Source organism: Syngnathus leptorhynchus, chromosome 22, assembly GCF_054491065.1.
Source record: "Syngnathus leptorhynchus isolate UIUO chromosome 22, UIUO_Slep, whole genome shotgun sequence".
Lineage (NCBI taxonomy): Eukaryota > Metazoa > Chordata > Actinopteri > Syngnathiformes > Syngnathidae > Syngnathus > Syngnathus leptorhynchus.
The window spans coordinates 2,419,910-2,447,903 of NC_141216.1; the positions used below are offsets into that span (position 1 = coordinate 2,419,910).

General features: G+C 44.6%; 1 protein-coding gene across 1 annotated transcript in view; it reads right to left on the minus strand.

Annotated features, from left to right (window-relative positions):
• The window catches only part of nrg3b (neuregulin 3b), a 72,703-nt gene continuing 44,709 nt past the window's right edge, over window positions 1–27,994 (minus strand). The window contains exons 3-9 of the mRNA XM_085904223.1: window positions 14,922–14,995; window positions 11,691–11,717; window positions 10,120–10,222; window positions 9,035–9,155; window positions 5,446–5,531; window positions 2,192–2,365; window positions 1–844 (exon numbers count right to left, since the gene is read on the minus strand). Of these exons, the coding sequence (XP_085760349.1) occupies window positions 316–844; window positions 2,192–2,365; window positions 5,446–5,531; window positions 9,035–9,155; window positions 10,120–10,222; window positions 11,691–11,717; window positions 14,922–14,995 (1,114 nt within the window). The 3' untranslated portion in view covers window positions 1–315. The remainder of the gene's footprint in view (window positions 845–2,191; window positions 2,366–5,445; window positions 5,532–9,034; window positions 9,156–10,119; window positions 10,223–11,690; window positions 11,718–14,921; window positions 14,996–27,994) is intronic.

The window sequence follows — 27,994 nt, forward strand, 5'->3', positions numbered from 1 at the left end:
TATATTAGATGACATATACTGTTTCATTTCATTTCTTTACAATAGAGAAACAACATAGAGACACACTATTTTGGTTTCTAGGTAGAAGCTCCCTTTAAATAGTTTTCTTTTCTTTTCCACATGAGCTCCCACTCGCAGTTTGTTGTCCTGTTATGAGTTTATACACAATGTGTGCTTGTTTGGGTCAATATTCTTTTTTTTTTTGGGGGTCCTTCGTCCTTTGCAGTTCATCGAAGGGCCTCCGATATCGGCCGCACAGATGGTCCCGAAGGTATCGGCTCCGACTTCTTCTGAAACTTTGCAAAGTTAATCCAATCAACTCAAATTTCCCATTCCTCTGCAGATGGCCGAGGGACCGTTTGAGTTCTCCATGGCGGTGTAACCTTGGCCCGCCATCTTGAAACCACGGATTCCAGTGCCTGTTTGCTCTCTGACAGAAGAGCGGCTACTTTGTCCAGTCTCGACTTCGACGGCACCACCGTGGTCCACGCGAGTCGCCAAAGTCTTTTTGGAAGGACTAGAAAGGTTTTGGGGATCAAGTCGTGCGGTCGTTACAACGGAGGGCGTCTGAGGGCGAACACTAATGGGCGCGGCGTTCGGAGAGGAAGGGCCGGCGGCGGGGACCAGACACCCCCCTGGGTTCTGCGTATCCAAACGCTTTCCCTCAAGGTCGCTCGCCTGCAGCGAGGGGATGATGGGAACGGAACGGGCGCGCGGCGAGGACGGAGGGAAGCAGCTTCCTTTATCCAGACGAGTGCAAGGCACCTCGGTCCATCCCCTTCTCCCGGCAAAGTGAGATGTCCCGCCGAGCAGGGCGCCGACCTTTCCCCTGCTGGCATCACACCTTGAGGCGGGAGAGAATGAAACGGGAAATAGAGGAAAAAGTCATTGCCATGGCGACCTTTACACATATTTCACGTGGAAAGTACGTCAAAATTCTGCCCCGCCCCCATCTTCATTCTCGTTTGTAGCATAACCGAGTCGATCTAATTGAATTACGTCTCGGCTCCCCTCGGTATTAGAAGGGGGAATTGCAAGCTGGAGGTAAATCCGGCAAAAATCCAAACATATCTAAAAATAAACCCCGTTGCAAAAGTTGCCTTCAGTTGTCCTTATCTGTGGCGGGTAAATATGTTTTGATGCTGGATAATAAAAGTGACAAGACTCAGCGGGGGATTTGTTGTCTCCAAATGGGAAAATGTGGAGGGGCACTTCCCGACTTTCTGCTCAACCCTGTTTTTACACCCCCCCCCCCAATCTCTTTTTTATCCTCCTCTTTTGCTGCACTATCGTCACAATCTCCCCTCACTTTACCTCCCACTACTCCTATCCAGAGATGAGACGGCGTATCCATGGCAACTGCGAAGAAGGGAGGAGTGGGGTGAGGAGTTGGGGAGGGGTGGGGGGTGTCTGCTCTGAAGCTTGGTGTTGTATTGCTGCTCAGTCCAGAAATAGGTCACTTGAACCGGCTAGAGGGACATCTGGAACTGCATCGATGGCTAATTGGATTGAAATGTGTTCAACTTACTAGTTAGCTTCAATCGCTGGCGGCTCATTTGCTTTTCCGTGAGTGGACATATCTACTCATCGGCCTTAAATTAATGAAGTACTTTATTTTTTTAGAGGGGAGGGAGGGGGGGTGTAAGATCTGCTCCATGAAATTTGAAGCGGTGGAAAAAAGTAAGGCTGAATCTCTGGAGTATTTGTTGAAATGGCATCAGAAGTACAGCAGAACATGACGGCGAGTGTCTGTTGAGTGACTGATGAGAGCACATTTCACACTCATTCTCTTTCAAAATGGAGACAAAAGCCTTGACCTCAATTGGGGATACGCCGATGCTGGGATGGAGAACTGCTCGGTTTTGACGAGCTTTGTTGGAGGGGGGAAAAAAAAAAATAGGTCATATAAAGAGTTTGGCAGCAGGGAAGTTGCCATGATGTTCAATCAGAGCGCCTCGCTAATAGGAGCGTCGCCGGGGACGCCGCCGCTCGCTTTAATGATCAAGTTGCACAGTCTGACAGCAAACGAACTCGCTTTCGGAGTGACGGCCTGACGAGCAGCTCGCTTGGGCAGCTTGAGTCAAGGGTGTCAAGTTTTTCCTCACTGCCATCTTCTGAGTTTTTATTTTTTACTGTACGTGGTGGTTTAGGTGAGGTTTTGGGAAATACTCCTCAAGAAGGTCAAGCGTACCTCCTGAAGGACTCAGCGTGGCCGGGATGCTCCTCCCGCAGGTGCTTGTAGATGTGAGAAGACGCGTCGGCCAGATTGGACCGTAGCTTCAGCTTTCCTCTTGAAATGGGCGGCGTCCTGAAATGATTTGTCTCCTTGCGTCGTAGCGCCGGGCTGAGCGAGAGGGAACTGCTCCTGGAAGCACAGAAGAGGAAACATCGACGTGGGTGGATGAATTTCGGGGATTTAACGTAATAAGCCGCGCGGCCGTACCGATTCAATAATCCCTTGTAAAATCTTTATCTCATCCTTGTTTGGACTGACCTTTCGGCTAAACGCCCAAACGGAGGCGGGAGGAATTTACAATGTTCGTTAAAAACGTGGCAGGGATATGATAATTATGGGAAACAGATGTCATTCATCACTTTCACTTTTTTTTTTGCATTTTCATGCAGTGGTGCCCGAGGAGCGAGGAGAAAGAAAAGAGGAAAGCTGAGGGAGGCTCATAAAAGTGCCGTCCGTGGCTTTGCAGGTTTGCGGGCGGCCATAAATCAACACGGCGGGCATGCCGCCGATGGCACCGCGGGAAAAGTCAAAGAAGAAGGTCAGAAGAAGAACAAAAAAAAATCACAATAAGTGTGAAGCATTTCTGTCAACTGAAGGGAGTAGATAGACTTTCACCACACATTAAAAAAAAAAAAAAAAATCTGTCATGGGTGGTCAATCTTAAAAGCTATAATTGAAGAAATCACAGCGTCTGAAGTAAAACAACCATTCCAAGAGGGAAGGTGTAGCTAATGAGATGTCAATCCAACACAGATTTAAATTGTGCATTCCAAAAATATCGACATTGCCACCGAGTTGTTTGACAATGACATCTTTTTCCTCCGGATTGTTTTTTTATTTTGCATGAAACAGATGGCAGATTTACCTAAAACAAGATGGCCCCTGGGACCACACATCTCGATTCATCAAGAGCTGCTTTGTTTTTGTTGAACGGCGGTAGCAGCGTGTTAACACGTTCTTCTCGCCGTCGTTCGCTCAGCTTGATATTTGGCGGCGAGGATATTGAAGTCGATGCGCAAAAGTTTGGAGCTCGCATTTCCCGCAGTTTTGAAGCCTAATAAAAATAGAATAAAATAAAAATCGACCTCAGCTGCAGCTGTTCAGCCATTTTTGATCGTGGATTGTGTTTTATCACTCTTGTTATTGTTGCAGACACCTCAGGAAGTCGAGATCATAAAAAAAAAAAGCAAAGGCCAGATTCCAAAACAAGCATCCTGATGTGACCCGCTCGCAAGTCCAATTAATCCTACCTTTTACGTATTTTATCGAACTGAACCCGAGCCAAGCGCGAAGTTGCCAATAAATATATTTCAACTTTCACTCCATCGATTAAGCCCTCACGAGTCCTTCATAATTCAATTATGACATTCAAATGTTCAAAGCGGCAGGCCGGCCCGGCCCGGCATCAACTGACGAGCGGCGCCATCATTACACATCGATTGGCAAAAGCGTTACGTGCGTCAAACTTTGCGAGCCGAGCCGCTCGGGAGCCGGCGAAGTGCTTTTATTCGCCGCGCATCACTCTTATGAAACGATTGATCGGGGCGCTCATTGATCTGCCGGGATACACGTTACGAGTCCGAGGAACAAAAGAGATGAGCCCAAATGTTGCTCTTGTACATCTGCTCCCGTAAAAGAAGACTTGTTTTGTTCCTTTCTTTTGTTTATTACCTCGGTAACTACGCGGCCTTTTTTTTTTTTCTTTCAATTTCATACACAGGAGCAATTCTGCTGGAAAATGAATGCGAGTATCCGCAAATAGAGCCTGTGGGCATTTTGTCTACGGCGGATCGGGGAGGCGTCAATTGGTTGGAAAGCTTTATTTGGAATAACATTGCAACAGCGCTGCTGCTATATTACAATTATGGATGGATATAGCGTGGAGGGAACAACACTTTTGAAAGCGACCACAAAGCTAGATGTCATGTCAGGTTTGAAAAACATTTGGATATTGCTTTCTCTCCATGCTTTCAAGCGATCGTGCCGGCACAAATCCCCCATTCATACACACTTTTATTTTTTAAATATATATTATTGTATATATTATTCTGATATCATTTTATTTGACATATATATTTTGATATCGCTTTCTCTCTTGCACTCGTGGCCGACAACGAGGCGCTCTAAAGCGTGAGCAAAAAGTAAGCGGCTGGGATGCTCTCTTGCTGTTCACTGGTACGCTTTGGGTCATCCTGACAACTTTTTATGAGCCTTTTTATCAGGGATGGCTCACAGTGTGCCGTGTTTTCTCGGGTCAATAGCCGAAAACATCTCCAAATCATCCATCAGAGTCTAATTCGACTCCGCCTCGTCCGACTCCGACAAGCGGAAAACAAATGATTGACTGTCCGCCGCCCCGGTTGAAACACCTGCGTGGTGCGGCGGTGCCCCCCCTCAGGAATTTGTTGCCTGTCAGTCGTGGGCCTGCAATCCTGCGTGTCCTTGCTTTATCACGCCCAAAGCTGCACTCATCACGCCGACTTTAAATAAACGCGCGGCGCTTTATGCACCGTCTTGTCTTATTTGCATCCCATTACGTGGCAGATTTACGGCCGTCTTTGCGGCGCTGCCCATAATTAGGACAAGAGCCATACATCAAGTGGGAAGCAGACATTTACCGTCACTCATTTCTGGTGATTTGCCAGCAGTGAGTACGAGCGAGCGAGCGAGAGAGAGAGCGGCGCCCGCCCGCTCGCCTGCAGGACGACGAGCGGGTTGCGTCGCTTGCCTGACATGAATGTCATTACGCGCCAGAGTGAGTTGGCAGACATTTTGGTGGAGGGGGGAAGAAAAAAAAAAAAGAAGTAAAATAATAAAACACAAACACTTTTACGTTGACTTCCCAGACGAGGAGGTTATTGTTGCACGCGCCAGCCGCATCGCACTCCCCCTTGTCCCGCTAGCTATGTTTACAAAGCACAAGCACCTCCGAGATCACTCACAGCCAAGATGAGACATTTTGCTCAATATTTTCTCCGATGAAGCAGGGCAAGTACTGGCAAAGCTGTAAAATGAAAAAAAAAAAAAAAAAAACCTTGAAAGCCGCATCCACTCGACAAAGAGGGATCCATTTCACATGTGAAAATTACCCAGCACACAGTGCGGCATCCGTCACAATTGCACACATCATGGCTTTTGTGTCGAAAGGTCAGCAACATATTGCGGCTTGATTGCTTTCCTCGCGTGAGCGATGCGCTGCTGGTTTTCACCTGAAGCGTTTTCCTTTGCACCGCGCCCTGCCGAGAACTCGCGGCGACGCTCCCGGGTCGGCAGCGCCGTCGTGGGTGCCGCAGGTCTGCAAAGAGAGACACATGACGTGAGCGTGTGGATTGTGACATGCCGGCTGGGGTTAACATCTGAAATGACCTTCAGAGGAACAGCTGCTAAATCATCGTGACCAACTACCGCCTCGCCGCGATGACAATACTGTCGTGTCCTTGTCATGCTCGGCAATTTAGAAGATTCGTGACCGGCCCGGACACCTTTCTTGTCAAGCTCATTTGAAGTCAGCTACCCTATTTTCATTTTCCAGAAGAATACAGGATAAAAACGACAAGAATCAATTCGTCATTTACCTCATTCAGTTCATATCTTTGACGTCTATACGAGTTAAAAATTCACCAAAGTCGATTTTGTGGCTAGGAATTCAATTATACTTATGAACTGTAGAGGGAGCCCCGGAGCACTATAAATCCAATTATCTCTCAATGCCGATTATATTCACACAGCTCCATTTTTAGCAGCGGTCCACATAAAAACATGCTGCAAGTGATGTAAAACGGCGCAGTGGAAGAGCTCGGGCGGGGGTAAATACATAATGTGGGACGAGAGCCCAGTATCAGCGCACTCCATAAGGTTTACGTCCCCCGTCAGCGCTCTCGCTCGTATTCCCCTGCGCTCGGGTGCTGTCTTTAATTACGCTTTACATTTAAAAACTCAGATTAGAAAGGGGACGGACGCTTTGTGCACGGAGCGGCACGATGGCCCTCGCAGACAACAATTAATCCCACATAAGATTACGTTAATGGCTCCCCCCCTTCCCGCTCTCCGTTGGTTTGATCACAATGAGCAACATTATCTGTCAACAATCCCGGGGAAACACTCGCAGGAACACCCCGGTGAAAGTCAGGAGATTATTTTCTTATTCCGCTAACGGGAGGGAATTCCCGCTTTGACCTTTTATTGTTCCTGGATGTCTATAGCGTTATGAGCATGACCCTTGATGTCAATGTTTTGATGGATACTTTTCATATTCTACATTGAAATAAATAAATGAAATCAAATAAATACATTTTGACCTTTTTGGTGAATACTTTCCATATTGTACATTTAAAAAAGAAAGAAACATTTTGGACCTGCAATGGGGAAAAAAAAGAAAAACCTTTCCAAATTGTACGAGGTGTCTCCAAATCCCGCTAACTTGTCAGGGGGACGACAAGGGGAGCACCCATCCGTGCATTTTCTCCCGCTTATCCTGTTTAGGGGTCACGGGTGAACTGGAGCTGATCCCAGCTGAATGCTGGAGAATGGCAGTCTCCACGCCGGATTGGTCACCAGTCAATCGCATCGGGAAACAGACACGGAGAGGGAAGAGAGCCCGACCCGACCCGACCGCTACATCACGAGTCAAAGAGTCAAATCGCGAGGCTCCGTTCGGGATCAGAGCGACGAGCGAAAAGCAAGACGTTGCAAAGTGTAACCACTTTGCTAACTTGCCTGTTTGTTTGTTGGCCGTGTTTTACGACTCTTTTAAAAGCCTTGACAATACAAGACAACAGGAGGACACAGGAGCCCAATAAAAAGCTATAGAAAACCTCTGTATTCAGCCTTGCATTAATCCTAGCCTTCTTTATGGGCCCTGTTTGGATCCTTAAATAAACAGCAGTAGGATAATTAAGAACTGCGCACAGCTACACATTTTTTGGCACCGCCTGGTATCTCGGCGTTATTGCGTAATCGCGCACCTGCATGCAGATTTGCATAAACCCTTGGCGGCATGACCTGTCAAGCTGCACGATGCTGCCATGTCATTAATTATGGAGATACAAGCCTGTCGCTGTCACTTACAAAACAAAACGCCAATTACGTTCGGTAGCCTCGCTATAGCCTTCGAAAAAAGTATGAGAGGTTCCAGAACGGAGCCCTGTGGAACACCTTTTTAATGAGACATTTATCTTGAAGACCGGGGCCAATAGACCCAACCCAGGACCCTGATTTGGAACTATAAGTGACATATTTTAGAGGTTCCAGAACCCAGCCCTGCAGAACACCATGTGGTACTCGCCATAGAAAAGCCTCCCGACCTCTGTTTTTTTTTTTTCCAGTCCATTAGTCAGCATCACATTAACATTCTGCTGATGGAAGTTTAATTTCCTCGGTGACCTCATTTGACACCTGTCGGTGGTACCTAATTTTGACATCAGCTCGGCAATCTCATTCCAACAGATATGAATTGGCGCTCATCTCCCTCCTTCCATTCTCAGTGGCAACAAAGGCTGCTTAGTGTGTAAAATTTCCCCTTCCACTTTCATTTGCCATCCTTTGAACAAATCATTTCATATATGACCCCCCTCGGCTGTGCAATTCAACGGACTATTCCGGCACATGTAGAGGGACAATATGGGCTGCAGAGAAACAATGTTTTGATCTCGTGTTAAAAAAAAATAAAAATAACAGCAACAGCAGGCGTTTCCAAGATGGCTGCAAGCCACGGTGCGGTGGCTGGCTAATCTTACCTCGGACTCTGCAGATCATTCCTTCTCCCGGGTGCTTAAGGCCATTGAACTAACTTAAGCTTCCTTCACACACTCTGTTTTTATGTTTGTGTCATATCGTTCTCCTTGGCATCCTACGAGGTCTTAAAGAAATGTGCTTTAAAGTGCCGGGATTGGTTTTGGTGTCAAACTTTGCGGACAGTGGTTTCCGAAATTGTTTTGAGAAAGAGAAATTGTACCCTGTCGAGATGTACGTTGAACATTTTAACACTTCTCAGCTGTCAACTGTCATTTTAGATGACAGTCTAAAAAAAAAAAAAGGCTTTTAAGAGTCTGTAAAGTAAGTTTGTGTGGGTGGAGCTCGCTTTCGGGGGTGTTTGTTTCAGAGGTAGACATTTGTGCATTATTGAAGAGCCTCGGTAAGAGCTCCACTCTGCGAGGTACTTACGCAAAAGAGTTGCAACAAACCTGCATCGAAGTCGAAAATACTACAGGCTCTCCAACGACTTTATTGCTTATTAAAAGCAGATGAATGTTTGGGCCTGCCGAACCTTCCTGCAGCCTTTTCAGCCATTTCAAATATGAGCTAGAGTGCTGATTAAATAGAAGAAGCGGCTATTCCTCGCGCAAACAACAAGACACACAAATGTATTTTGCACATTGCAATTACACCAGAGAAATAAGCTAGCTCATGCAGGACCGGCGGTCAGTAGACTAGAGATTTTATTTATTTATTTGGAATGTATTTATTTATTATGTTTTGAGGTTATATGGATAATATGAGGGGTAAATTAAAAAAAAAAAAAGGAAGGTCACGAGGATCGGCTTGAAATGTCCCGGTGTCGTGTTCTTCCTGGCATTAATAATTAAATCCCGTATCTTCATCTACATTCATCCAAGTCACTTCTTGCACAAATGTTCTTGTCTTAGTGTGCGTCATGGTTTTTTAGCATTTACAAGCAAGGGATACATTATTCAAATGGAGGCACCAGCTAAATGCCATCTCTGCAATAATGATAGTTTTAAACAAGCAATATTTCCTTCTACATTGATACCATAGAGCTCGAAAGAGTCTTGAACTTGCCTTCTGGAGCGTGTACTGCGTTCTGGCGGAAGATTTAGACATCAGACCCGAGGCGTTGATACCGCAGTCCCGCAAGGTGCGACTCTCGGAGAAATGAGCCTGGAGTTTTTGTCGGTGTCTCCTGCAAGTAAAAAAAAAAAAAATGGAAGCAAAAAGCCATGCGGATATTAAAATAGAATAGAATAGGATGTCACTGTGCCTTGGCCATTCTCATTGAAATAAAGCTCAACCAAAGTAACAAATAGTATTTTATTTTTATTTTAATGCTATGAAGAAAATGTCTGAATTGCACTTCCCTTCCTTTTGGATTCAACTTTGATCAAATTAAATATTAACAGATTCCTAAAACTTTGGAATGAAATGTTAATTTGCCATTAATAGTTCATCTCAAAAAACACGGGGGCTGCAGCGCTGCATACTAATTACTTCCTGACTAAAAGGCATGAAAACAGGATAGTATTGTTTCACACAAAGTTTGAAAACTTTTCAATAAAAATAATCATCACGATATGTATGGATTAGATTTTCAACCGAATCAAAGATTAAATCCGAGCAAATTGATTCGGGCCGCGTGCTGGGCCACGCCGAGCCAGAGCGCCGCAGTACAGCAAAGCAAACCCGATTCTTATTTATCAAGACACATTCAATTAAGACAATTTATAAGCGGCATTAAGTCCTTCCCCCTTACAGACCGCTCTTAATTCTCTTTGTCTGCATTTCTTTTCCTTTCTGCTTCTCTGCATGTGAGTAATTGAGGTTGGCAGGCTGATTCAGCAGCCATTCACAAAATCTTTTCATTTCCAATCAATTCCCTCCAGTGAAAAGATTTGAAATTTCCCACCATTATACCGCCCTCATTAACCGTTACGTAAAATATTTTGCTGCGATATACTAAATATGAATACATAAATAAAGAAATAAACATTTTACATATTTAATATATTTATCTATAAATATAAATAAATATTTTGATATATTTGATATGTAAAAAGAAATAAATAAAGATACATTTAAAGTGATTTTTCTCCAAGAGCCTTTTGCATCCTCCATTATTTCCAAAGTCATGAAAAGTATCGCCGGCTTACTTGTTGTGCCGGTAGAGAGCCATGCACGCCACTCCGAGGAGACACATCCCCGAGGCGATGCTGAAGATGGACAACACTTGCCTCTGGTAAGTGTCACCGCTCTCTGTGTGGGAAAGAACATACAGGCCATTAAATATCACCAATTGACACACAGGCTACCAACAAATTTGAAGAGAAGAATTCATCATTCGTAAACCGTAGGAGAGTCGTACAAAGACGCGAGCTCGGCATTAGCACGAAGCTACCGATGGAGCTTTCAGGAAATGTCATTGTACGAGATGTGCTAACTGATGTGAGATAATTGGCGCATTAAGACCAGTTCTGCGGGCGGATTGACGGACTGACCTCCTGTCTATGTGTCACATCAGCGAGCGAGGCGACGGGGAATTTGCAAATGCCGCCGGAGCCTTTTGTCAAGAATGCTGCACGTCAGCAGCCGAGGCTTATGGTCACGAGCGTTTGGGACAAGTAGCAGTTTGAGACAGAAGAGACTGTGTGAGTTTTTTTTTTTAACTCTCCTTTTACAGCTCTGACACGCATGCACTTGTGGCGGACGACGAGGCTCTCTAAAGTGACAAGTATAGACTTGGCAGGAGTGGCTGCTGTCTTTTAACTCCTTTAAGTTTGAAGAATCCCACCTCAAATCGAAATCTCGCTGGGCCGGCTGCGGTAAAAAGTTACCAGGGACAACGCCGCAGCCCGGACGTGACCTCGGTTGGCACGTCTGCGGTTTTTGAGGCTGTCAACAGAGAGCGGTCCCGGGAGGGCTTTCCTCATCTGTGCTTGTCTGCTCACGTTTTTATCAAGCCGTCGCAACGGTTGTTTGGGGGCACACGCTCAGCGGGGTTGAGTGCTTCCTGTGGTCACAATCTTGTGAGCGCAGCAGGCGTTGAGTTGCACTTTACTTTGAAGACGCGTCCTCTGTTGTGGGCTCGCCAGTGTCAAGAAGTGTCAGGCCTATCGCCATCAACTAAATCACCTTTCAAGAAGTCTCGGATGAGACGAGATGACAGAGGCCGGGAAAAAACAATGACGACTAAGAGACGTAGGAACCACGCTAGCAATTCTTCTGGTTGAGGAACATGTTCCTCTCGTCCTCCTCGTGTAAAGACGAGCGTGTTGGACGTCGCTTGCTTAGTATGCGCAAAGACGAGTCGACTCGACCGAGGGGGGGGAGGGTGAGCGAGAAAATGAAAAACAGTCGGAATGTGAATACTGCATTCCCTCTGGACAAAGAGCAGCGTGCTCTTATCACGGCAAAAGAGGTGAGTAATTGTTTCAAAAGATTTGTTATCCACGCGGCGAGCAATAATGTCAACCCATTCCCACGGCGCATCCGATTGCATTTTGTATTCCAAACACTTGTTTAGCTCACAAACACGACCCAGTGTCTTTTTTAGCCCCCGTTGCTCCGACGCCACCACAAAGAAGCAACATACACCTAATTCCTAGCTGCCGTGTTTCCATGGCGACCGGCCCACATTCTTTTTTTTTTTTCTTCCCAAGGTGAGGTCGTTGATGTACTATGGATGCTACTTTTTTTTTTTCTTTCCACCACGGCGTTGCCTTACCCATAAACTCAATTCCGAGTTCATCTGCTGTTGGATCGGAGGCCAGATGGATGCATTGGTGGGGAGAGAGAGAAAAAAAAAAAAAAAAACATGAGTCAAAATTCACCTTCAGACACACAAAGCTTTGAATGCAAACAGGATTAGAGTCATGAAAATACAAGTTTGCAAAATGACATGCTAACGCTTTATGTCACGATTACTGCTGCTGTCTTTTTTTTTCTTTTTTTTCTCCTTCCTATTGATTTTAGCTGCAGGCTTTGCGGTAATTGTACCCACTCTGTCTCCCAGCGTCGCTTCCCGATACTCACTAGCTGGTAGCTTCGAGACACGTCCTATCTCATGTACACCCCCGCACACACACACGTCTCACACACTTTGACATACGCCCTCGGACAGCTAAGTCGAATCCCAGCGCTGCGGGGACTGATAAAAAAGCAGCACTCGTGTTCTTCTCCGTTGCGACAGTGGCCTTTTTTCATGTCACTGTAATGTAATCGCATTTAAATTAAAATGAAAGCCCTCAGCGGTAATTGCTTTTCTGACAGAGGTGGGCCCGTCCGGAAATAGAAAAGGCGGCTTGCCGTGCCGCTTTTGAAAGTCAACCCCCCCCTCCCAAAAAAAAAAAAAAACCTAGATGGATTTGGATTGCAGAAGTCTGTCATCAATGGGTTACTATGGCAATTATAAACATGTATTTCCCAATTGCTTGGTAAACATACAATCATTTAAAGCCATTAAAAGGCATCCGAAAAGTGCTCGCCAGCACAAAGTGTTTGTTTTGGTCGCAAATGAAAGAGTCTCCGGGGGCAGGTTGAAAGGCGGCGAGTTCGAGAGGCCATCTTTTTTTTTTTTTTGGGGAACACAATGAACAGCAAGTCCACTTGCAGATTTATCTCCAGCACCCCTCAAGGATTAATAAACAAATGTCAAGCTTTATTTCACGCTCCATCTGATTCATAGTCAGGGTTCAGCGTTGTGAATGATTAAAAGCCATCAATTACAGCGGCCGGACGTTATGATTTCAGGTCCGACTTGGTCAGAAGGTTCAAAGCATTTTGCCTTTTATCCATTCAAGGCTTTCTTTCTCCTCCATGGCTCTTGGCAACGCTTTGGGAATCCCTCAAACGGTTTCCTCTAGCTTTGTCTCACGCCATTCGCCAATCATAATACGCCGTCTCCCAATCCCTCGCTCTGGCAACGCAAAGAACCCCGGGGAGTCATTTACCCGCGAGGCGGTAGAATAGCCGTGTCAGATGCTTTCGGCCTGATTAGGAGACTGAAGGAGACAATGACGGGATGAATCCAGTCCCAACAATTGAAAAGGGATCAATTGAAGGTTTGGATGTACCGTTTTGTTTCTTTGCGCAGTGTGTTGCATCTTTTTTTTTTGCACTTTACGTCTCGGCCTCCGACCACGAGATGTCTTCCCGAGGTGACTCCCCAGCGGGGGGTTCCTCGGTTCCCTCGCCGTCACCTCGACTTGTCTTTGTACCTCGCCGAGGATGCTCACTTACGGCGAGTCGATAGCCAGACAAAGGAGGATTGGAAGGCGTGATGGAGGATTGATTCGGCGGGGCCGAGAAGTTTTTACTTGACTCCTCGCCTCGGGGATTGAGGGAGGGGCGGAGTCAACCAACAAGCTTGCTTAGGTCGACACAATGAATTCCGTGAGTGCTTGTTCCACTTGTAGCTGCTATTAGCGTGTGTGTTTGTGTGTGTTGTGACTTGATTTGGCTTTGGAAAGCAGGATAATCCTCCGATCCATGGGTAATCTGGGTAAATTTAGATGACTTTGTATCAACAGAGACATAAAATAGGCTGTCTTTTAAATCTTCCTGGCCACATTTCATCTGCGCTGCTGGTAAAAGAATGGGACCATTCAAAGCTGTTGCACGGCTGCATTATTATTATTATTATTTTTTACAGCTTGAAAATCATTCTGGGCTTTTAAATTACAGACAGGACTGCAAATTAGAACAACTCCAATAATGTTCATTTGTGCCTGATTAAAGTGGTCAACATTTTAGGGATCGTACACAAGTACCAAAAATGTTCAGACACATATTTATATAAAAAAATAAAAAATAAAAATCAGCCCTCTTCTGGAGCCAGTGCGTGGTGACAATAGAAAAAGCTAAAATAAATAAATAAATAAAATAAAAGGATAATAAAAAGAAAATTCCAGCTCTCCCTCTTTTAGAGCCAGTACATTGTCAACAGAAAAAGTATGAAAAAAGATAAAAAAAATAAATAAATAAGAGCTCCTGCAGTGAAAAGTCAGCGCCATGAGGGAGGTATAAAGCACACAATGCTTTGTGACACTGACTTGCGACCCCATTAAGGGAGTCTCACGGGGCCTGCTGGTATCAAACACACGAGGAATTAAGCTCTAAGTGCAGAGTCGCATAAAAACACTGCACATTCTCAACACGGCGGGCTTGAGGAAGAGACCTTGTACCTCTGACTCCCGTTTTATTCACTTTTTAAGCGTCGCCATAGCGCAACTGTTGCACGAAATGCGAAAAAGCTCAAGGAGCTTTACAAAGGATGTGGAGACCAAAAAAAAAAAGGCGCAGGAGGTTTTAACATGCGGGCTTTGCTCTGAATCGACGATATAAAGTAATAAAGTAAAAAGAGCCCTCGTGATGCACATTTTGACTGGAGGTGACCCCGATGTGTGAAGGGACGCCGACGACAGCTGGAAGGGCTAAAAAAACGTCGGCGGGGAGCGATTGCCAACGACCGTCATTCAAGTCGCCGGGGTCAAACTGTCAAGTGGAGGTGAAGGTGCTAGCTAAAAATGATTCCAATTTTTCTTTCATTTTATTTATTTGACTTATTTTCATTTATCTAATGCCAATTGGCTGGAAAGACAGGGTGGGCCCGGTGATTATTATTGTTTGCTTTTCCTGTATTTGGATTTATTTAAAAAAATGTTATGGTTGAGGTGAACCAGTTTCTGTTTTGGTTGATGGGTTTAATAACTCAGGCATCCATCTGTATGCCCATCTGTTGGGATTACACAAAAACTGGAGAGCTGATCCTCCTCACACACACACATACACGCACGCACACATTTTTAAACCTAACTCAATTTTTCCATCCAATATTTGTCATGCTGCTTGAATAAACACTGACTGCGTAATTGAGGTGTCAGATTTAAATACACTAGAATGGCATTTAGTAACACCACAGTTGGAAATTTAAAGAAGAATCAAAAAGAGGACATACTTGGGTCGGACAAGATGGCGTCCGTTTTGGGTACGAACTGGTCACAGCGGAGACCGTGGTAGCCTTCCTTACACCTGTGGGACACAGAAAAGAAAGAAATCGGGATTACAAACAAAAAACAAGATGGAACAGATGACTGACAGGAAAGCGCAAAAAAAAAATATACATTCCTGGCCAAAATGTCCGCCAGTGAAACTCACTAGGTTGCCCGTCAGAAGTCAAAACATCCAAAAAATTAAACTCAAACCGGAGTGCCATTAACAGAGAAGATCTTTTGAACACTTTGCATCGATCAATCGTTTCCAAAAGTAACAGACCGGCCCTGAGGCTTGGTAGCCATTCACGAAAAAAAAAAAGAAGATTGACGTTTCCCCAAACATCACAAAGTTGCGTGAACGGACTTTTCTATAGATGCTTCACTAGATGTTCTTTCCAACATCTGACAAGGAAGCGGCTTCACCGTCTTGCCACCTTTGTACACGCTAAGCCTTGTCAGCGACGCGGCCCGACCTCGACCGTCTAGATCATCCCGACCCGTATCATCTCCGCCAGCTCGTTCCTCGCCGGCTCTCTGGCATGTCGTGATAGCACACGCACACACAAACATATCCCGGCTGGGTGAAAAATGATGCTGAAAGAAGTTGGAAATCTTTGCGGGCCTCTGGGGGAAAGCAGCTGACAACTCGGTCTTGTGAATTTGTGTGTGTGTGTGTTTGAGAGATTCGCTTCAGATTACACACAGTCACAGCATCCATTGTTCCCGCTGCCGTTAGAACGAGTCCTTCCTTAGACCGAAATCCGTCGAAACGAGAAAAGTACGTTTTGGTTGGCATGTTTGCAAAAAAAGAAAAAAAAAAAAAAAGGAGAACAAAAGCAGATTTTTGTGTGAACAGCCTGACTGAGTCATATGACGACCCAGCTGCTTTTAACACATGTTCAAGATGGCGGGGCGAACCACACCTCCCAGTCTGGAGGACGATGAGCGTCACCTCATCACTAATCAGCGTTAATTAGCACAGAGGAAAAAAAACAGGTCGGCGGGGAAGAGGCGAGAGCCCGGTGACTTTTGCAACTTTTATGATTCTTTAAAAGTGTTTTCCAGGCTCGCTCAATAAACGGCCGAGTGATATTTAAGAATTAATCACCTTTTTATCGAGGGAAAGCGTGATAAAATCTGTAATTGTTCTTGAAGACTGGACGGCGACTGTACACATTCGGATTGGTGCCGTCGCCGTCTCGTTTTCATAAGCGTTCACGTTCAAAGCGTGATAATGAACACAGCATTGTCACGTTCTTTTAATGAGCTCACTTTCTTTTTCACTTAATCACTTTTTGGCAGCCGGCGTTCCGACAGGCCCGGTTGATAAATTCATCACGCGTTTGATTCGTCGCCACGATTCATAAGGACCACCGACGGCGGCGCTTGAGCGGATGTTACGCTTCGTTTCCGCAGCTTGACCTGCTGCACGTTATGCATGCTGGAGAAAACATGACAAAAATATTAAATATGAAGTAAATACTTCATCTGAACATCTTTTTACCTCTTTATTTTTATTATTATTATTTTAAATTTATTATCATGATTATTATTATTATTTTTAATTTATTATTATTTTTATTATATTATTTTTTTATTTGCATTTATTTAGTTTTGACCTTCTGCTAAAAAAATGCTATTTTCATTTCTCTCTAACGACAACTGTGAAGATGTTACGCAGCATCACGGGAAAAGAATCCCTTCCATTTTGGAATTGAATCGTCCAGACTGGTGCTCCGTCCACGCGGTGACATTTGCAAGCGCCATCTGGAAGGACAAACGCTTCCACAAATGGACAATCAAATGTCAAAGCCTAAATCAGCATCAAATGGTAACTTGGCAACCATGTTCGGTGGGGGTGGGGGGTGAGGGGGTCTCTCCTCCTCCAAAAACTCATTAAAGCCCAGGCGGGATGACGAAGTCCCAGCTTGTTTGTGCATCAGCGGGGCTTCCAATCAGCGGCGGCGGCGTATTACCAAGTAGCCGGCGCTGCCGAGCTGCTCTAACAGGTGCCGCCGTTTCAAAGCTTGGAAGATAAGAGAGGGGGGGGTGCGGATATACTCAAGCTTGGGGGGGGGGGGGCGGATGTGTATTACTCTTCAACTTCAGACATTTTTTTTTTAACCTCTCCGGATGACTACTGCACGACGCCGTAAAGGGAAAGAAAAAAAAAATCAATAGTGTTTGAAAATAATATGTCTTTAAGCTTTGCACTTGAAGTGTAAAACGAGCGCCCCCCCCCCCCCCCCCCCCCACCCCCCACCTCGCCTTGCAAGTTAAATATTTAAGTGTGGAACTACTACAACAGCAGAAGTGTGCCCCACTAACCGCTTTTCCCCAACTTTTATTGTCGCGAGGCTTTCATCATCCTACGGCTGACAACGAGGCACTCTAAAGCGCCTGTCAACTTGTAAGGAATAGTTGGCTGGCGACCTGCGCATTGGCTGAGAAACATAAAAACGACTTTTTTTTTTTTTTTTTTACATTTTAAAACGTGTCTTGTAAAGGGGAGCACCCGCTGAGTTAAATAATTCACCTGCCACGGGAGGCCGGAAACGCCGGCGACATCGGTACCAACGTACGGTACAAAGCTTTTTTGTCACTGGCTCGCGTGTTACACAGAAAAAACATTAGTGGCGAGCGACAGCGTGCATTTGCTGCACATGCATTCAAATATTCACGACAACGTCGGTAGGCTCCATCCAAGTTTTCTTCTCGCCGGCTTTTTGTTGACTAATGGATTTTTTTATTTTTTTTTTAAACCAGGTGGTAAATGTAAACTAAATGTCTTGATTGTTGTCTTTGCCAGAAAGGGCAACTGACACGATGATGCGATCACGCTCCATGATTTCCTCTTCGGCGCTCTTGACTAGCACTTGACATGGAGTACATTTAAATACAGTTATTAAGCCTCTTTGAAAGAGCACGAGTGTCATGTTAACATTTTTTTTTGCCGCTGTTCGCTTTACATCAACAAAAAAAATGCATTGCTTGTCAATCGTGATTTTCTTCTAACTCATTCACTGCCAACCCAGTTCATATGTCTAACCGTCAATAATGCTAAATGAGGTCTTTAATTTTCCGAATCTTGTTTGGCTGACTTGTATTGGGAGCGTGCAATCTACATCAGACCCACAAAAACCTTTTGGAGATCGTTCGCAGCAACATCACATGATTGCGTCTGATTCGACAGAGCGACTTCAAAGACTTGGCTTCAATTTTTGTCTACAGGCCCACCCGCCGTTCAGTACGGCAGCGGAGCTTTTTGAAAAAAAACGATTTGACTGTAAAACGGAGAGGATAGCAACGGTGACTTTTTAGGAGCTCTCTTCCCGTTGATGTCCGCTTTTTTACAACGCTACTCAATCACGACGACGTTTGCTTAGGCCCATTTGAAGGCTTGAAGGACGACAATCTGGAATTCCGACTCGTCTACGTTGTCGGCGTAGAGTCGATGACAAATAGCGACCATTTCCTGCACTTGCGGTCAAGCTCCGCGTGAAGATAGAGGCGGAGCTTGACCGCCTGTTATTAGCTGGACTGGTTTTCTGGACAGTGGCTCTGTATCAGCTTTCAAAGATGGATGATGCTCGCCGAGAACTACTCACACATTTAATAAGGCACACCAATGTGTGTGTGTGTGTGTGTGTGTGTGTGTGTGTGTGTGTGTGTTTATCGGTCACAATTGGTCAACTTGTAGTCACACCGCAGGGGGACTGCAAGACCACCACATGATGTAATTAATCGACTTTTAAGGTGAATACCTTTTAGGGTAGTTCAAGTTAGATCTGGAGGTAATGGATGTAACGTCCTCTAGTAAATGACTCAACTGGCGTGTGTATACGCGAGAGACACGGCGTCCCGCGTGAGTACGATGGCTTTTCCGAAGAGTGCACTAGTACTACTTAGACTTGCCGGCGCTTCCGCGCTCGCGGCGCGATCCATCATACTGTCATAAGCGAGCGGCCTTGAATAGATGGCCGCCTTCCTCGTAGTCTGCAGGAAGGCAGCGCACGCTAAAAGACACCTAAGCGGACCGACGCTTAACGGCGACATGTGACGGGACAATTACGGCGGGTGAGAAGCAAATTGATAGTGTGACAAATCGGACTGAAACTAGAAAACTTGGAGGGGGGGGGGGGGGGGAAACAAAACGCCCTCCAAAATGATTAAAAGGATGGATTTTACATTTGGAGATGAAAAATGAGGCAGCGGAGCAAATTTATAGTCTGGATGCTAATTGGAAGAGGAGGAAAAAAAAAAAAGTGTCTCAGCAGATGCCAAGCATATGGATTGTCTGAGCGAAAAACATATTTTTACTCCACGCTTTGTAAATAGCGCCCGTATTTGATCAGTTACCGATTCCGAGCCAAGTGAAACATTTTTTAAACACGCCAGACAGCTTTGTATTGCTATTGATCACGCTCTAATTCTTTTCATTTTGTTGTTCGGATTGGCCGCTGAGGCACGGCCCGTCCGAGAACGCAAACCATCAAATTCAGCTTTCCCGAAATGAAAGCGGGCTACTCGTAAGTCCATCGTCGCCACGGCTCGTCTTGTGAGCGAGGTGCTGCGCTTGATGCTAATTACTTTTCTTAACGCTCGGCTGATTAGCTTTGCCTGCAGCTGGAAGATCCTCGCGTGTTTGCGAGCGAGCGAGCGAACGCCGAGGATCCTAATCACTTGTGTTGCCGCTGAAATAACAACACGTCTGCAAAAGCCATTTAATTGCAGCCGGTAAACAATCAGGCTTTATGAAGATGAAGAATGAGGGAAAGGAACAAAAACGCAAAGTTGCCGTTGCAGCCAGGAATGAGAATGAGCCAGTTTGCATTTTTGCGCCAATATCCCAATGTCTTAGTGTCTGTTGCTGTAATACATTTAAAACAAAACAAATCTCTTTTGGAAGGGGGGGGCTCGAGCCCCCTGAAAAATGGGCTAGAAGCGCCCATGGCGGGAACGTAAAAGCGCAGTCGTTAAAGTGCGAGCCGGATGGCGTTTCTTAATTAAAGCCAGCGATAAGTCCCACCTAAAGAGCATCACTTGAGCCAATATGTATAGGCCCCTAAATTACACGCACACACAAAGGTTCCAATCTCAATAACTCTTAGATTCGATTATGCGGCATTGCAACCTATGCTCTGGCCTTAATATGCTCGTGCAGAGTCTGATAATCAGTTCATGAAAAGATTTTATTAAAATGCATGTTTAAAAAAACAAAACAAAAAAAAGGCCCAGTGTCAGATAAAAATATGTGAGCATTACGCGACATAAGGAAAACGACAATAAGATTATTTTCACGTGCCGCGAAAAGATGCAAGGACACGTCCAGGTAAAGTGATGGATTGATGGCCGGCGATGTTTGCCAGACAAATTCCCAGTTTTCAAGGACAAGGCGACGACGCTACAGTAGTTGACGTGATTGATTGCGGCGGCCGCTGTAAAAGGTGCACCATCATTCATTTTGCATGAGAACCTTTAAATGACTCCAAGGCATGCATAATGCATTCAAAGCTTTTAGAATCTATTTTATAGGTTAAAGTTCTTGTAAAATAACGCTTTATTGATCGCAAGCCTTTCGGTTCAAATCCCTCAATTTGGGTTGGCCTGTATAAATGTTTACCAAATAACACAACTCCGCTTGGAATTTTGTCCAACGAGTAAGTTCAAATGTTTTGCATTAGCTTCCCATCTCAATTCAACTCGCTGGTCTCGAAAGACCGAAGTGCATTTAGCAAGCGATTGGCGGCAAATTAGCAAGCTAACATTTTTGGAGCCGCTAATGATTGGATCGGAAAACTCGTTATCCCTTTGGCTCGCGTCGGAAAGCGAGGGACCACGGGAAAGTAGATTACATCTCGTTTTAGCTGCCGGGCGATGATTAGCGGGTTAAGCTAGCTCGGAGTCATGCAAGGAAAAATAACAAAACGTTTTCTCCAGCGAACTTTCTTCGGTTTCTACGGTTACGGCATTAGCGGCATTAGGTTAAAGGTCATTCGGTCATTACGGCGCTCGTTCCCAGCAATTGGCTATTTCGGGAAAACACCTCAATAAATCCTCGAATCATCTTCAAATATTTGAAATGTTGAATCAATAGACTTATTGATCAGCAATGTTTCCCATCATGCGTTCTGGAAAAAAACCTGACAAGAGGTTAACATTTAATTAGATAGAGAAAAAAAGTAGTGTTACCATGGCAACATGCAAAATGCTTGCTGTTCTTTTTCTTACCCTGCTCCGACCAAACAACAGCACATCCATTTTTTTTTTCATTTTGGTCAACCTCAATGTGAGGAAGGCGTTCCCGCTCGCTCTTATCAGCACAAAACCACATCCCTCTCATCCGAGCCAAAAAGCGACCCCAGAGTCCTTTCCGACCTCCTGATGAATGATCCGACTCCCTTTTTTTGTCTGAGAGACACCCAAAAAGAAAAATGAGCGACTAAAGTACGTCGTTTGGCTGATGAATATAAGACAGAATCGAATTTGTGACTCTGTTGGAACGACTTTTTGATTCATTTCCAAACCAATGCCTTTTCCGCAGCAGTATCGTTCGGGCCTCACGCAAAGTCGCGATTCATCGTCAGGTTAGGCGGACCTTAATGTGAGCTGCAAAAAAACAATGATCGGCGCTGCAAAAAAAAAAAAAAAGAAAAGATTCACTCCGTTCAAAGATTTGAGTCATTCTTCCTCACGAGGTGCTGATTAGAAGAGGCAAAGCCTTTCAATGATGATTAAAGTTTGTGACAAAACGAGAGACGTGTGCAAAAGTTTGATCGGCTTACTCCTGATATTTCAGGTGTGGGATCCGCCACGTTCAGATAGAAAAAGGCCGGCGGCACATTTGCTGCCGTGGGATAACGAGTGAGGCTAAAGACTTGCCGCCGACATGAAATAACGGCAGTAATTCAGCACAGCGTGCCAGAATATTCCTCTTATCGGTGGGATTCCAAACGCTCGCAGGGGCGTGCTAATGCGAACTTTGAGTGCGGCTCCCTGGCAGGGTATTGGAGTCGCAGAAATGTTGAAAGCATCGGGGTTCTTATCAAACTTCTTGATGGCTTTCTACAAGGATGGCTCTCGGTAATCCCTGAAAAAGACCTCATCAAAATTTGGGACTGCTGGCGTGCTTGTTAATTTTTCCTCAGGTGTATCTGAAATGATCTTTTTTTTTTTTTTCCCTGCAAGAGTAGCTGAAGACATTTGAGTTGGAAAAAACATTTGCACGAGGGAAATATGAAATCCAAACGACTGAATGGGATTGAATTCGACGAGTGGCTTACGAACGACGCCGCTGACCTCGATTATCAAATAAAACTAGCGCGCTCATTAGCATGAATGTTTCATGAATGCCGATGAGATTGTAAAGTATGTTTCTCACACTTGAGCTGGAAAAAGCCGAAGATTCAGACTCTAAGCTTGACCGGCGTCCCGAAACTGTTTCAATTACACATCACAATTAAATTCTTCTCCGAGAGCGAGCGGAATGAGTGACAATCCGATGGAAGTCTGTCAGGCATCATCGTGTCGTCTCGGGACGCCGTCACACTTAGCAGCTATAGATTTTCCCGTCTCTTTTCAATGCGGCGGGAAATTCAGCCGCGCTTTAATAGCTCCTCGGAGCAGATTAATACGATAGGCATCTCGGCGTCCTGTCCTAAATGCAGCAAAGTGACAACCTCGCAGCAGCCCTGATTGTGACAAGGGAGAAAAGCTGCCCGCTCAAGGAAACACACACACACACACACACACACACACACACACACACACACACACACACACACACACACACACACACACACACACACACACACATCAAGTGTCTTCTCTGACATGGCACACTATGGAGACAAAGATCCCACCGAGGAAGCTCACTGGGGATAAGGATAATTAGGATGACTTGCTGGTGATTTTCATTTTATTTTTGTGCTCGGTGTCACAGTGGGATTCGTCAGCTCGACACAAACAAGCAGAGACCAAAGGCACACATTTCCAATTTGATATTTCCTTTTATATTGTATATTTTGGGATTGTTTCTGGTGAAGCCAATGTTTTTGATTGGGTGGTTGTTCTTTTTTTGAAATACAATTGAGGCGGGAATTATAAGTGGTTATATTTGCGGGTTCAATTTTGTCACTCAATGTATTATAAATAGCAAAACTAAGAATCAAATGTCAGTCTGTTCGTCCATTAAAAATATAATCTGTAAATTGTCTGATTGGCAATTAGGCGACTTGAATCTTTAGACGTCAATCAATGCCGATTGATCGGATAACGCCTTTTCCGGCCATTAATCGGCTACCGTATTTTCCGGACTATAAGGCGCACTTCAGAGAGAAAAAAAACCCATCACAGCAAGAGGGGGACAAAAAAAAATGGAGCAGTGAAATAATGAGCCTGCTTGAAAATTGCCAAAAAGCTCCGAGCGGCCGACGGCGCTGTAGAGTAATGAGCCCGACTGGGTTCCCACGTTTGACATCACACTGTCAATTCAAGGGGGTTACTTATATTACCCCTGCCCCCTCAAAAAACATACAAAATGGCTCCTTTAAATAAATCATTTGCTGTAAACATGACTGCTTTTGGGGGTGAAAGGAAGCGTGACAAATGTTTAACAAGTTCCAATAAATTGGGACGTTGAAATTTCCCTGCAGCCTATAGCCATGGAAACAGAGCATGTGTGTGTGTGTGTACAGAAGGGGAGTGAAAGATCCACTGCATGGCGGCAGATAAGAGACCGGCTGACAAGGTGGGAGTGAAGGTGGGTTGTGTGCCGAATAAATGGAGTCTGCTCTTAAATACGGAGACGGCGGCGTCTGCTTTCCAAATCGTGGAAGCTCGTTCACGTCGAGGTTTGCTTTTTTTTTTTTTGTCTGAGCGCTTTTTCATTCCCGTTCTTTTTAAACTCGGCTGTGACTAATCCGTTGAGGCCACCAGATTGCGTGTCCATCATGGTCTGTTTAATTTCCAGGCAAAAATACAGCGTTGGGAAAAGAAATATTTGGGCTGCTTTGAGTTGAGATTTGCCTCGCCGCAACTTTGCTTTTAACGGAAAAAAAAAAAAGGCAATTGAAGCGAACAGATCGATGGTCCAATTACTGTCGCTGACACGCAAATCCATACACCGCGTTCTGGAAGACTGTGTACGAATCCATCCGAGTCCTGTCTCAAACTTAGATGACAAACAGACCGAGACCGCAAAGCGTCACCGTCGAACATCTGCCACGCTGACGTGCGAAGGGACGTTGAAATGCCGCCAAGCACCGAATTATGTTATTCCAGGAAGTGGAGAACGACACGCTCATATCTGCGATACGCCGCAGATGATCCAGCAGATCCGCCTTCTAATCTCGCCGCCTCCCCTGCGATGACACAGGCATTAGCATGCAGAGATAAATAGTGACGAAAGAATTTGCTCCGGGGTTTTCGCAATCGTCATTTATTTTTCCTTTTGCCGCTTGTCAATTCGTGAGGAACGCATCAGTCTGGTTAACTCGACTTTCCGTATCATCACGGATGATTTATACTCATGATGAAGCTTGATAATTGATTTTATTGTATTCATCCGCATACCATGGAAGTCATCAAATAGAATGAAAGCAGCAGAGGCCCTAAAATGGAACCCTGTGGAACACCATACGGAATAGCTACATCTGCACATTCTCAAGTATTTTCCAAAGCTTGCCACCTTCTTTTTTACAATCCAGCACCCAAATGACAAACACATTCCAGTTCGTCCCAGTACTCGGACAAACTCCCCAAACTTTGCCTATTTTTGACAATTAGCTCTTAGCTTCTGAGTATTCCGCGAGAGTTTAGCAGAGGGTACTGGCGCACTTATTTGCACACATTTGCATCTCGTTAGCACTTCAAACCTACAAACTTGAAAGACTCCTTGTCAGGGAACTCTAATCTTCCTCCCTCTGCCTCACATTTCCCGGGTAACCCCCACCCACCCTTTACTTTTCTCTTTCTCATGGCTAGTGATGAAGGAACTCGAGGACATCAATTGAGTAGCTCAACCTCCTGCTCGGACTTATGACAGCTGCCGATGTATGTCGTCGAGATGTGCAAATTGAAAAGACACAAAAGATGAATTCATTTGTTTGAGATAGCCCTGACAAGTATTCCCACTTTTTCTCACCCACAAGGCATCAAACACCCCGCCGTTTAATAAGCGAGTTAAGTTGAGTTGGAGCAGCGGGATTCACTTGTCCGTCTCTTCTCATTTGCAACTTGACTGCATTACACCCCAAATTAAATTGAGCAGGTCAATAAGAGGCGAGCCGAGGCTCGAGCGCAAACATGCCAAAAGCGAGGAAGAGTCCAGGAAATCACGATTGGCATCAGTTTGTTTGGGGGACAAAACTCACTCAACTAATTGAATGAATTTGTATTCATCTCTTTAGCGGGGCGCCCTGTGATGGATCGAGATTTCCTCACATAAGCCGAGGTTATTATCGTGAACAAAAATTGACAAAACCCAAATTGGAAAAAAAATCCACTGGGCAGTTTTAGGCTACTAAAATGATTTTCACTGATTGCCGATAAGATTCCCAAAATTAGTGGCGGCAAAGATGGCGCGCATCTTTGATTCCTTCTACGTAAGCAACATCGAGAGCATGTTGTCCAAAGAATGCGCTTTCACAGGTACCGAGTATACAGTTCAACAAGTAAAGGCGCTCTCAAGGACAGCGCCGAGTAATTGTCTTCACAAGTACGCACGTAAGTCACAAGAAAGTAACCTCACAGGTACCACAATTAAATATCCTCACAAGGACACCTCGTCCCAGTACGTGACGTTCACAAATATGTGAAAAGTTGAACTTGAATTTCTGACAAGCCGTCTCGCTGGCCTATAGCTTGAATGGTGGCCTTGTCGCCTACACGCTCACAAGTGATTCTTTCATCTGCTCGTATCTGCTGAATCTTGACTCGGAACGCTGAAAAGGAGTGACCTCGCGCAGAGCATGTGTGCGTACATAGGGAAGAAGCCACATTATATAGATAAATATATTGCATTTTTTTTATTTATACATATATATCTGTATAAATTTGAAAAAAAGTACATATATAATGTATATTTTTGGGGGGGGAAAATCAAAACAGATGCAGAAGGTGTCTATATTTACAAAGTGTATCAACATTTATAGACGTTTTGGTTGGATAACTAAGCATAAAATCAATTTTTTTTGTTGTTTGTTGCAGCGAGCATGATTGTGTTTGTTCCTTTTGGGAGATTTGATGTGTTTCCTCATCTTGCTGAAATGCATGATGAAATATTGGTCTGAATCTCCATTTTGCACTGATGGCTTTGGAGGAGCAAACATCAAAAAAAGTGATCAATCTTCATTTCATTATGATCTCATAACCGGCGTCGGTGTGCCTTTGGGCCAAACAATCTAACGTGGAAATCTTCCCATGAATTATTCAGCGGTACGGTCAATCACAGAGTTAGGTGGCAATTATCCTTAAGGTCTGATCAATCACAGCACGCCATGCAAATATAAATGACGAGGGTTGGATTGCAATTATATTCAATCTGAGAGGCAAATTATCTTTAAACAAATGAAAGCAAGGTTGCGTCACCTGCGTGCTTCATTTTTATCTAGTTTTGTCGATTGTTCGATGAATGGGATTTAAAAAACATTTAATTGCCATCCCTTTATTCAAAAATAGGACATCCGTTATTTGCCGTGGAGAAGCTGAAATCTCAATGATTTGGAATATTTTGTTTCACAAGGTCTCGAAACAATTATCAAAACTATTGATTCATTTGAGCATCGATTAATTGTCGCAGTAGTGTAACTTGATTACTTTGCTGTCAAATACGTGTAGGCGGTTTGTGAAAGCAAAGAACTTTCAAAAGACATTTTAAACAAAGAATCAGATTCAATCCAAATGTTTGAAGGACTCCTTCAGCAATGTGAAGCATGCGAGGAAAAAAACAAACTAATTTTCATCAAATGAATGGCCTGTGAACTTTTTTTGGGGTTATACATACAAAAACATCAACAGGGAACATCAACGCGAAAAAATAAAAAATTGAAGTCTCGACTTTAGAGGACACATCTGGGCATGTTGAATAAGTGAGGGGGAAAAAAATGCAGACGTGTGTCAAATAAGTGACCCCGTTATATAACGACATCAAATTCTGCAAGAAAAACATCAGCATCCTTAATTGTGCTGGCGTACGTTCTGGTTGCCACGGTAACCCTCCTTTCATCATCACCGCCTTTATCCATCTCGCTCGGCAGACGTGGACTACGACCCAAATTATTCGTCAACATTCCTGCGTTTGAGTTGATGTTGTTGCCGCTGACTTATCACTCGATCTGAATGCTGCTCGTTAATTGGCTGTTGATTAATTGCCCGTGATAAAAATGATTGATTGAAATGCAAACTTTTCCCCTACGAAATTAGTTTCTGAGCACGCGTCTGAAGCGGCGCATTAGCATTTTTATGTAATAATGACGGATTTACATATAAATCGGAACGAAGCGCTGATAAAGGAAATACAAAGAAATGGCGGCTTACAGGAGGAAATGCACAAGTGGGCTGCTCTTAACTTTCTTTTATTTTCTTTTGGTCCAAGTTGTTGCGCTTGCAGCAGCTTTGCATCATCTTTGCATCACAAGCTAGGAAACACTTTGACACGCAAACTCCGCCGCCGCAGTCAAATGTCACTTTGATAAAAAGGATTTGAGTCGTGCGAAGGCAATATACTCAACGTTGGCCAACCTCTGGCCAGAGGGCCAGTTTCGGCCCGTGAGCGCATGCTACGATTAACATATATTAACATACGAAAAGTAAAATAAGAAAGAGAAAATGGTGTTAGCAGGTACTAGTTAGGACAACATTAGAAACTCACGCATTCACTCTCTTTAATTTGCAATTAGAATTTGTTCTGGCGGCCCAATTCAAAGTCGATTTCTTTTAAACCCGCTAGGACGACATCTTTGCCCCGAGGACGTGTCATCAATAATGTCTAAGCCCGTCCAAGGTCATCCATGCGAAATGATCAACTGTGACACCG